This window comes from Danio rerio, chromosome 16, assembly GCF_052040795.2.
Source record: "Danio rerio strain M-AB ecotype USA chromosome 16, GRCz13ab, whole genome shotgun sequence".
In the NCBI taxonomy this organism is placed as follows: Eukaryota; Metazoa; Chordata; class Actinopteri; order Cypriniformes; family Danionidae; genus Danio; species Danio rerio.
This window is the reverse complement of record NC_141036.1, coordinates 45,255,410-45,268,222: the sequence shown is the minus strand read 5'-3', so window position 1 is coordinate 45,268,222 and position 12,813 is coordinate 45,255,410. Positions and strand designations below refer to the sequence as shown.

The window sequence follows — 12,813 nt, the reverse complement described above, 5'->3', positions numbered from 1 at the left end:
GAATGATCAACTAAAAGTTAAATTATTAATTTTTGCTCTTACAACTGGGATCAATGGCAAGACTTGTCAGATAGATTATGTGAGAGCTTTAAAAAAATAAAGATGTAGGCCTACACACATTATTTACTTACCCCAAGTTCTATTCATGAGCTTAGAAAATAGTTTTAATAACTAATTTCTAATAATTAATTTATTTTATCTTTGCCATGATGACAGTAAATAATATTTCACTAGATATTTTTCAAGACACTTCTTTACAGCTTAAAGTGACATTTAAAGGCTTAACTAGATTAATTAGGCAGGTAAGAGTAATTAGGCAAGTTATTGTATAACGATGGTTTGTACGTAGACGGTCGAAAAAAAAATATTTTAAAGGAGCTAATAATTTTGAGCCTAAAATGTTTTTTAAAAATTTTAAAACTGCTTTTATTTTAACCAAAATAAAACAAAAAAGACATTTTCTCCAGAAGAAAAAAATATGATCAGACTTACTGTGAAAAGTTCCTTGCTCTGTTAAACATAATTTGGGAAATATTTTTTTAAAAAGCAGAAATAATTCAAAGGGTATATGGTACTGTATGTATATATGGAAGTTAGTTAGCAACGTCCTTCAAAATATCGTCTTTTGTGTTCAACAGAAAAAAGAGAACCCATATGTCTGAAACAAGTGCAGGGTTAGGGGTTAGGGAAATTACAGTATAACAAAGTTTTTTTTTTTTTTGGGGGGGGGGGGGGGTGAATTAAAAAAAAAAAAATAAATCAAATGTTTCACAGACGAGGCTTTGAAGGTTACGGCGATAGGTGGCGATAAGTGACTGTCTAAATGTACTATAATCATCCATTCATTCAATCGATTCGCTTGATGAATCATTCAAGAGCAAAACAAATGCCCGAGTCATTGAACCGAACCGATTCTATTCATTTAACAAAGCTGATTCATTCAACGCATTGTCACAACTGTAAAATCATCTTGGAAATCATTGGGCGAACTAAAATGGACGGAGTATCGGGAAATGTGCTCTCTGACAGGTAAGTCAATACTGACGTGTGTTTAATGTATAAACTAAATATCACACAATCATTTAGCCTCCTTCCAGTCAACGTAACCACTCGTTTTCAAATTAGCACGCTAAGCTAAGGTATAACGTCAGTCCTAAGGTTATTGGAATGATTTACTGATAAATACCCTTGTTTACAGTAGGCTACATGTCCGTTTTGAACTGTTAAGCATGTCGAGTTTGTAGGCTTTGTTTGTGTTCCACTTTCAGTTCTAATGTTGTACTTTATATGGGCTTGTTTGGTATATACAGGCCTACTGTATATGCTAAAGAATGTGTTTATCCTCCCAAGTGTAACTCACACTTAATTCTGTAACGGTGACAGCAGCTCTGTCCTTGACCCTGATGCATATACCGAGTTTGTAAACATATTCATAAGATTCTGGATAAATATTTCCTCAGAGAGAAGGACATGATCAGCATTGCTTCCTCCCTCAACACAGTACCCAATGCCATAGGTACTGTTTATTAAGTGACAGAAAAATAACATAGCTTTCATCTTCCACCCGCTTCACGTGGGTCTGTGATTGCCTTATTATCATTGTTCAATCAATCAGACTAAACCACGTGTAGACAGCACTTTGTGATTAGTCCATGTGCTTACAGTGTAATGGGTACTTAATATGCAAGTCAACCCCATTGAAGATTTAATATTCAATATCCATGTCTCTCCCCAAATTAGTCTTTTCAGTGATGGCTTGGTAACTCAGTGGTTAACACTGTCGCCTCACACCAAGATCATTGGTTTGAGTCCCGGCTTAGCCAGTTGGCATTTCTGTGTGGAGTTTGCATGTTCTCCCCATGGGTTTCCTCCTGTTTCCCCCTCAGTTCAAAGACATGAGCTGCGTCCCAAATCGCATACTTATGCACTATTCTACGCCATTTTGTAGTATAAATAGTGTAAGTAGTGTGTTCACACTGAAACTCTAAAAATAATAAGTGCACTTTAATTACCCGGATAATGCACTCATTCAGCTGGTAAAATTAAGTGTGTAACGATGGACAGTTTTGGACACTTCACGCACTCAACGACCGCAGGTTTGCTTACGTAGCGGTATGTAAGTGTGAGTAAGTGCAAGTAGAGTGTGTAAGTGCATAAGTACATAGTGCATGAGTGCATAGTGTATAGTGTGCCATTTGGGAAGCAGCTATATATAAGTGAATTGAATAAACTAAATTGGCCGCAGTGTATGAGTGTGTGTGTGAATGTGAAAGTGTGGGAGTTTCCCAGTACTAGGTTACAGCTGGAAGGGCATTTGCTGCCTTAAACATATGCTGGAATAGTTGGCGATCCCTGATAAATAGGAGAAATGACTGAATGAAATGAGTCTTTTCACAACTGTATAAATTCATATGTAATTTATTTAATTGTAATATTGAATCTAATAATATACAGTGATGCATAATTATTTATTAATGAGTTATTAGAATTGTTAATTTGTTTATACATTAAACAATTAAACATTTTTATAATTAATACTAGGGATGTAACGGTATCAGAATTTCACGGTACGGTAATACCTCGGTATGAATGTCACGGTACGGTATTTATTGAATCATTTACAGGAAAAAAAAAACTTTTGAAAATACTCCAAAAAAGTGCCACAAGTGTCAATGACATACAAATTAGTCATCTATCTGTTAGCTTTGAAACAGGAACTTCAATTTTAATAACAAAAAATTATTAAACCATGTAAAAAAATAAAGTTTCAATTTAGTATTGTTGAAAACTCATCACATTTAACATTTAATCACTCACTTAGATAGAGATGGGTTTAAAGAAAAATTATCATATAATTATAATCTGGTAAAAGCTGGTCTCTCTGGGTATTTACAATGTCCCCTGCAACAGAAAAAAACCCTCTCATTTGGGACTGAGGTTTCTGGGACAAGAGAGATATGACTTGGCCCATGTTGACAGCAGTGGGGTAACGTTGTGCATTGTCTTTCCCCCACTTGAGAAGACAAACCATGAGTGAGATAGAGGTCTCTTTGCGGTACAAGTCAATGTCTGCATCAATCTGAACAGTGTGCTGTGTTTCTGCAGTCCCATGACTGTTATTAGTCGTATTCCCCAACTTGCAGGCACGTGCACATAGGGCTCAACCTGTGCAGTGCACATGCCCTTTTTAGTCTTGGATAGAAAATGCCCTTCCAAAACGATCAAAAGTGCCCCCGCGACGCGACACAACCTCCGTCCAGTCCAGCCCTTCAGTAGGCGCGCGATAACACCTCTCTTGAGTATGCGCGCTCAACCCCCCCTCGGCGCTTTACAATACGCTCGCCACAACACAGCTGATCAGAACGCGCGCGACAGCACCGCTATTCAGCACGCGCGCGGCGACAACACCCGCTTTAGGTTCGATCATTTCCATCTTTTTTTCATCTCCGCTACTAGCAGCACACTCCATTTCCGCATTACTGGATCTGTAGCGACAACAGACCGCAAAGGATTATGGCCACGCCGGGGCTGATGGGAAATGAAGTTTCAGCTACCTCCCGTTCGCTTCATTCGCCTGAGCAAATTTTCTCAGAAGACCTATAGTTTTACCGAGTCATGCGACTTCGGTAATATCGAAAAAATTTAATATTGCGGTATGACGGTATTTACAATACCGTTACATCCCTAATTAATACATTAAAAAATATTTAAATATTATTTAAAAAATTATATAATTGAATTTAATTATAATAAACTAATTGTAAATCAAATAAATTAGTTATGTTTTAACAAGAAAAGAAATGCTAAGAAACCCAATACATTATTCACTTGTCTGTTAAATTGCAGCACTAAAGATAGACAGTAAAGTTAACAACCCCCGCACAGCAACAACTCCATCTACCGAGCTGACATCAAGCACTTAATGAGTTTGAACGGATCCCATAAATTCCTAATCATGACTTCTGCAATGGCTGATAAGCTGCATTGTGCGCTGCACTAAAGCGTGCTCTCAAAGCACTAATATCCATCCACACTTTCTCTCGCTGTTACATGGTTTGCAGTAAATACTGTGGTGACAAAGGAATGACATGGAGTTTCGGTTAAACCAATCCCGACTTTTTTGCTTTCAAGTTTGATGAATTCTCTCATCTGAGTTGTGGCGTGTATAATCATCTGTTCGCATTAACACCATACCACATCGACCTATTAACATTCACGCTGGCGCACATATTTTATGTGGTTGACCCACTGTCTTTTGTGGGGATGTTTCCATTCCTGTGGGGAACGAACCCCCCTCCAGATCTGTACTGAAAACATACTATGTGTGTATGTGTGTCAGTATCCATTTCTCACACAGACACGCACACACACACACACACACACACACACACACACGCACGCACGCACACACACACACACACACACACACACACACACAGATATCACCCTACCAAAAGACTTATCAGCTGTTATTCTTCTGAAGCGAGATTAGCTTCCCCTCCTCCTCCTCATGTCATAGATAAGAGTGCCACACACAAGGCTCTTGCAGTAAATCATTATGGCCGATGGCTGCATTTGGACTCGCTGCAGGGTACATGTTCTGTGAAGAGACGAGCCACTTCACAAACCAACATGCAGAGCTTCTGATGTAGTGAATCTATTATTTATATGAGGGATATTGGAAAAAAATATATATTGCGATATTTTGTTTTTCTGCAAGGATATATATTGCGATATGAAAAGAATTCCACAAGATGACTTTGGAAAAAGCCACTTTTTTGATTGGTTGATTGTGATGATTTTTTTGGGAGTGCATCTGCATACTGTACACAATAAAATAACCAACCGCAATTAGTGAAGTTTATTTATAAGCTAGTTTTGAGAGGATCACGTGCTTATGATTGCTTGCGGCTGGTCCTGCATTATTCAATTTATGATTCACCAATCAGACGATTCCTAAGCCACTATAAATACCCTAAGTTCCATATAACAGCCATCTTCATTTTGAAGAATCCCTCCTTCCACCCCTATTCCTTCCTCTTTCCTAGATGGGTGGCATGGTGGCTCAGTGGTTAGCGTTGTTGCCTCACAGCAAGAGCGTCACTGGTTCTAATCCTTACCAAGCCAGCCAACGTTTCTGTGTGGAGTTTACATGTTCTCCTCGTGCTCATGTGAGTTTCCCCCAGGTTCCCCGGTTTTCTCCCACAGTCCAAAAACATGCAACTTAAGTTAATTGACTAATCCAAATCAGCACCATAGACATGCTCCTAGTAAGTAGTTATCTCTTAAGAGCAATCCCGATCTGTTCATTAGCTACTACTGCAGGGGAGTTCTCGAGATCTACCTGAGCTCAAACTCCTCTCTCGCCTTGCAAACGGGAGGGAGCCCCGAGCACAAGGATCTTATGAGCTCAGGGCTCTCTCCCGGGACAGCATGCCAAACAAGCTTGATAGTCAGTCATCAGATAAGTGTGAACTCTTGAAGCATCTGTGTTGAATGCAGACACAGCATGTACTGTACATACTATAGTGTACCATTTAAAGGTTAGCAAAGAAGCAATTCAAACCAAAAGCAGAAACAGAAGGTTCAAAACACTTGATGAGCAACTTGTTCTAACTTTTAATTAAATGGTGGATCCTCTACCTGTACTTTTCTTCTACCCCTTAATGAAACTGACCTGTAAATCAGTGGTTTTTTAATCATCGTCATTGTGACCTCCCACTCTGCAGATTTTGAATTCCTCTGTTTACCTGATCACCTGATTTATGACATCCATGAAGAAACTGTGTCATTTGATTAACAAACTCCTTACATAGTGTTCACTGCTTTTTACCCCCTTCCCCCTGCACATGGAAAACCATCTGCATCTGAATTTGACTTCATTTAAAAAAAATAATAAATAATAGATTTGCGCTATACTTCATATAAATCTTATTACAGAAGTGTGAAGGGTTATTTAACCATAATCTGCAGCTTTGCATAAAAGTTATGTCTCACACACTTTAATACCCTTTGAATTGAACAAGCTTTTTTTCAAACTAGAATCATGGCAGAATATCTTGTGATGCCTACTACGGTTGAATAGAACAATCCGTTAAAGTAGGGTTGCACAATATTGGAAAAATGCAACATTGCGATATTTTGTTATAAATATTGCGATATGAATAAAATTTCACCAGATGACTCGAATATTTCTATTTTGAAAGAATTTATCATTTTAGATTAATTGGTGATTCTGTAGGTGTATATTAAAAACACAAGCATTGTTGGTGCAATAGCCAAGTGGTTAGCGTACCGACATATGGGGCAGCAGCACATCAGGGCATCCCGAGTTAGAATCCCGGCTCGAGGACATTTCCCTAACCTACCCCCTCTCTCTCTCTCCAACTTTGCTTCCTGTCTCAATACTGTCCTATTTAATAAAGGCAAAAAGGCCAAAGAAAAAATCTTTGAAAAAATCACAATACAAGCATAAATACATGCATAAAGAAAAAGATACAAATTAAATAAAGAGCTTTTTTATTGTTTTCTGAATAATCAAATGTAAATTATTTATGTATACTGTTGATGTCAGAATTATTAGCCCCCCTAAATTATCAGCCCCCCTGTTTATTTTCCCCCCCAATTTTTGTTTAACGGATAGAAGTTTTTTTTTCAGCACATTTCTAAACATAATAGTTTTAATAACTCATTTCTAATAAATGTTTTATTTTATCTTTGCCATGATGACAGTAAATAATATTTCACTAGATATTTTTCAAGACACTTCTATACAGCTTAAAGTGACATTTAAAGGCTTAACTAGGTTAATTATGTTAACCAGGCAGGGTAATTAGGCAAGTTATTGTATAACGATGGTTTGTTCTGTAGACTATCAAAAAATATAGCTTAAAGGGGCTAGTAAATTTGTCCCGAAAATATTTTTTTTTAAATCAAAAGCTTTTATTTTAGCCGAAATAAAACAAATAAGACTTTTTTTCCAGAAGAAAAAGTATTATTCAACATACTGTGAATATTTCTTTGCTCTGTTCAACATAATTGGAGAAATATTTAAAAAAGGAAAGAAAAAAAACAAAGGGGGGTTAATAATTTTGACTTCAACTGTATAACTTCATAGTCTTTGTTGTGTAAACAATTCAATAAAAGTAATCTTTATTAAAGTTACAAACGGTACTGTTTCTTGTGCCTAAATGCTTTTAAAATCTTCTTACAGACATTTGGAAATTATAAATTATAATCTGATAATTACAATCCAATATCAAGTGATGTAATTATTATTGATGCTTAAATGTTTTATTGTGCAGACCTACTTTAAAGCGGTAAGAGAAATATACAAAATGTGTAGAGCAGGGGGTCATGAGGATCTGGATTGAGAACGGCTGCTGTAAATGACATGACTAAGGCCCCGTATACACTAATGCGTTTTAGTTTGAAAACACATACGTTTTGCTACGGTTACACCATCCGTCCACAGTACGTCGGAGTTTTCGAGCGCCGAAAACAGAGCGTTTTCATTCTAAAACGCTGCTGCTCCCTCTCAATGTGGATGGGGGAAAACGGAGGCGAGGCTGCCGACATTCGCCTTAATGATTGGTGATTTCCCTCAATATTAAGTAGCCTACACACAGTTAAAGTTCTGCATCCTCTCCTTGTAAGTTCAGACTTCGCAAGTTTGATTTTAAAACAGACTACCGAGAACATATGGGTTAAATTTTCAAAGGGAACAGTGTACTGCATATCCTTATTCACATCATCCTGGCTACATTGTTTCACTTTCTTAACAATAAAATAAAAACATGAGGGAACTGCTATTTTCATTTTGAAATTAACAACTTAACAGACAGCAGAAATGTTGAGGCGTTGTGCTGCATGTATGACCGTCATCTTCACTGTATGCATATTTATAACAAAACGAAGCCTATAACATCACTGCCTCCTTTCATTTTCTTTGAAAATACGAAACACACCCTCTCTTTTTCTGAATAACAGTTTTAATAATCAATAATGTCCATTATAAAAGTATAACGTACAATAAGTTTATACATTATAGAAAATAAAGGCAAGCAATTTTTCAATATACAGAATGTACGTGGTTAGATTAATTATTAATTTATCTTTGCGATAAGTTAAAACACATTACCTGTGAAAAAGTAATAGACTCAAAAGACCAAAGTCGGGAAATATGTTAGATAGACAACAAGATGAATTAAATATCACATTTGGCAAATTAACTGAGATTAGATCCAGCGGGAGATCCTTGATGAACACTCCGACTAGCACAGGTCTCATCTGGGTAGATAGGCTGCAGCGCTTGCCAGAGAGTGTGTGGTCATGTGATGTGCGTTTCAGTGTTTTGGTGTAGATGGAGAGCTGTTCAGAAACGCTGGGTAAAATGCTAATGTGGACGCGGATCATTTTCATTTTAAAACGTCGTTTTTAAAACTAAAACGCACTTGTGTAAACGGGGCCTAAGTACTGCCTGTCTTAGCAGGGTGTTTTCATACCTCTAGTTTGAAAAAAGTCAGGGAAGTGGTTGAGTCCAGCTTTGTTTAGTGGGAGTGCTGAGTGGGGAAAGAGGGAAGAGTTTGCATGAAAAGGGGAGTTTCAGTATGATCACACGATTTTCACAGTGGCAACACAAACAGACACGCAGGGGAGATGATTGGAGAGCAGCATTTGCAGTGGATCTGAGAACTGTGTGGAAGTGAAGGATTTTCAGTCCATAATATTGTAGTGATATTACAGTAAACTTAGTAACTAAATAATTTTGACTAAGGTATGTCTTTAAAAACTGAAAGAGTACCGCTGATGACACTTACTAACTTTGGCATTTAAATAAACATAAACAAAGAACATTGATCACACTCTTACCAAATCCATTGAGGCAGGACAATCAACATGATCTGCAACCACCTTTTTTTAAAAGGAGATGAGTGGCAAATCTGGATTTCACCATTTCCAGATTCGAAAAGCTCTCAGGTAAAAATATTCTTTACAAACATATTTTTGTCGCATGTTAGCAGATTACTGTAATCCACACATGTTGAGCTGCGTTTGGAAACAAAATGATCATTGTGGCACAATTGCAACAATTCTTCTTCTTCTACTTGTTTTAATTACGGTTGGCAACACAGCGTGGCGTCTCTCTCTGAACACTGTAACAGGTAAAAGGAGTCTTGGAAGCTATATCATATTTATGAAGTTGCACCTCAATAGAGCGTTTTAGTTTGAACCAAGTCTTTCTTATGAATTAATGAACAGATATGTTGAAAACTCAATGATGTCACTTGCTGACCGGTAGCTTCAAAATTTCTGTTTAAACCGAAAGAACAAATTTGCTCTAAATGATGCAAAAACAACCAATTTTCACTTTTTAGTGAAATATGTGTCCTAATAGTGTTTTTAGCAATGTAGGACAATGTGGCTCTCACTACAGCACCAAACCAATATACATTTGTACCTTTAAATCATAATGATATATTCATGGCCATGAAATCACACATGAGCTGACCGGGAGTTGTTTGTTTACTGTCAAGAGGACGCACACGTACCCGCCAATCATGCCTACTTTAGTGAAGCTAACCTGCATAGGCTGTGAATAACATCTAATAAAATTGTTAATAATGTTCAGTTTGTTGCACAGAGCGATCATTTGGGAGCCGTGCGGGAAGTATTTGCATGTGTGTGTTTTTTCTCACGGTGAAAGTGTAACTGAAAGCATCCACATCATTTAAAACATCATATCGCAATTTAGAGCTTTTAATTTGTTTTTCTTTCATAGCAAACACAGAGGGTTGTGTATGAAAATCTATGTTTACAGTGTCAGTATAACTACTCTAGCCTATATAATGTTGAATATAATGCCAGAGGGAATCTGATAATGACAAATGTCTCATATTACTAGTAAAAAAATGGTCTAATTATGTTGTCAATGACAAATGATAAGCATACGTCTCAAACTTAAAAGTAAATCAAATTTTTAGAATAATGAATAGTTATATTCTGATGCCATCACTTTACTGTGCATTAACAAACCGGACATATTTAAAGTCTGTTCACTTTCACCATTCCAAGTCTTTACAAAATTTTGTATTTTAACCAACAGTAGATCTATACATAGGGCTAATATTAATTTTCGTGTTTTACCATATGTTTGAGAAATAATAATATTAGCCTATTAACCTTTATTTTACATTTACAGAATCATGAGAAAATTCTTTTAGCCAGAATCGTGCAGCTCTAGTTCTACTTTGGTTTCATTGCAACTTAAAAACCTGAAATGGCTTTTAGCCCTTTTCATTTTAGCATAACTGAAATGGCTAGCCCTGGTTCTGACTTATTATGCAATTACATGAAAAATCAGTCTTGTATAGAAGAGTTTCCATTCATGTACTGCAGATTATGTTTCAGATTTGACTGTGAGATTCCTGTATCTCTTTTACAGTGGGCCCTGTAATCAAGTCTTTGCTTTTTTTAGTATGATTAGCATCTTCTCCTCAAATCCATCCTTTCTCTTTCATCCTCTAATGACAGACCTGCTCCTCATTATGGAATTTCAAAGCCTGCCAGATCCCAAACCCAAGCAGCCACATCTTTCACCCAATACAGACAGCTCTCGTGAGCTTTTCTGTGTGGGAACGGGGGTGGTCGAGGGCTGCTTTCACCTCAGAAATGCACACAGACCAATCTATCCCATCCCTGGAAATGGAGTTCAACCATTAGCCTCATCATTTCATGTTCATCTACAGAAGAACCGCCATAAAACCGCAGTCAAGGCAAGTAACATTTGGACATGTTGTGCTGAAGGAGAGCTAATGGGGCACTGCTATTAAAAATGATGTCTGGCCAAATAACTTAATAAAAGAGTAAGTGCTGCTTTTGGGTGGGATGAGGATCCATCAACCTCAGAAACCCTTTTGGAGATAAGAAAGAGGAAGCATATCCCACATGCCACAAAAACAAGCCCTCATTGTGAAGAAAGTGGTTCGGGTTATGTGAATGTGCTTGAATTCAAAAGATAGGAAGAGATGCTGGCATGCTTTTTAGCATCTGAAAGTAGAGGGACCCTTCCTCCTGCTTTCCTGTCAGCGACATTCCAAGCAACATTCCGGCTTTTTTAAGTGCTTACTCTTTGGAAAGCATGTTTCTGCCCGCAGCAGGAATCATGGGGGGTGATGGCGTGATGGAATTAAGTGAGAGTAAGAAAAAAGGTCAGCAAGTAAAGGAAGAGTGAAACACACATTGGCTCTCCTTTATATTTCACACAAGCATCTTCTGGCCTCTCTGCTTGAGTTCACTCAACACAATGGCTCGTTTATGGGAAGTTCTTTGTGATACTGCTGTGTGTGATATCATACTTCATTTCCTTTTCCTTTTTCCCTGAGCTCTCCCACAATTCATCTAAAGGACAATGTGAATATCAGTTTGGGATGTTCTCAATAGTCAATGAGACAATTGTGTCCAATAATAAAAATGTACTAATAATGATTAAAAATGTAACCCACTAGTGTCATCCTTTAAGTACATTGACATTTTGAGTCAAAAAACATATTCAGGCTAAACAAAAATTATACATGTGTCTTCTGGTGGCACCTAGTTATGTTTTCAAACAAATATGCAAATTAAATAAATGCACAAAAATGAAATATTGCATAAAGCACTCCGTTGCTTTATTCACAAAAACATTGGCTGGCATTAAGGACTAGAACCAGTGATGTTCTTGCTGTGAGGCAACAGTGCTAACCACTGGGTCACCGTGCCCCCATCTAGGAAAGGAGGAGGAGTAGGGGTGGAAGGGGGGATTCTTCAAAATGAAAATGGCTGTTATATGGAACTTAGGGTTGTTATAGTGGCTTAGGAATCATCTGGTGAATCATAAATTGAATACTGCGGGAGTGGCAGCAAGCAATCATAAACACGTGATCCTCTCAAAACTAGTTTATAAATAAACCTCACAAAGAGAACAAAATCGTCAATTACTGATAAACTGGTGCCAAATATCAAAAAGAAAAATTCAATTTGCTGCTTCAAGAGAACCTACTAGTGCTGTGTGATTAATTGGAATCAAATTGTAATCGCAATTTGAAACGTTGCAATTAGTTAATTGCAAGAGGCTGCAATATAAAATATATATGAGCAATTCCGTGCAATTTTCAAGCAAGCAAGTTTTTACCAAAATATGGAAACCGTTTCTGAGTTTTTGGGCAAGCAAGTATATTGCAGTACTTTAGAAATACTCCAAAATGCATCTGTCAATGTTTTCAAACTATTCTTTTAGATTTACCAGTCACACAAGTGACAATTTCACATCTGTCACATCCATAGCAGAGAGATGTCACATCTATAACGACACTTTTTCCTCATAAATGTGAAAATGTTAAATAAAATAAAACCAATCATTTTTGTTTTATAGAGGGCCAACTCTTATCCTTTTGATTATCATCGTTTCTTTTGGGTTTTGCAGTTTTAGTTTTCAGAATTTCTACAAAGTATGTTGTATAGTGTAAACCTGCAGACTTCTTTGTCACATCCATAATGCATGTTTATTTTGCTCATTTTCAATACAAAACATGTTTACAGATTGATATTTTTCTGCTCCCATAACTCAGTGGTCAGTTGTTCTGGAAAATAAAAAAAACTAATGTTTCAATATAATGTTAACATATACTTTCTATGCAAATTTATGTTTTGAGTTTTTACTGCAAATGTCACATCCGTAACGCTGGAATTGCTCATTTGTATTATTTAATTTCCCATGCCCAGAGCAAAATCAAATCGCACATCAAATTTATAGCCGTCACTGTCGCGCAGTGG

At 37.1% G+C, this 12,813-nt stretch overlaps 1 protein-coding gene across 17 annotated transcripts in view; it reads left to right on the top strand.

Moving 5' to 3' along the window:
- The first annotated feature begins 900 nt into the window (after positions 1-900).
- The window catches only part of tgfbr2b (transforming growth factor beta receptor 2b), a 90,742-nt gene continuing 78,829 nt past the window's right edge, over positions 901-12,813 (top strand). For all 17 annotated transcript variants that reach the window (XM_087285174.1, XM_087285169.1, XM_087285168.1 and 14 more), the window contains exon 1: positions 901-1,029. In XM_087285174.1, coding sequence (XP_087141300.1) covers positions 1,014-1,029 — 16 coding nt within the window. In that variant the 5' untranslated portion in view covers positions 901-1,013. The remainder of the gene's footprint in view (positions 1,030-12,813) is intronic.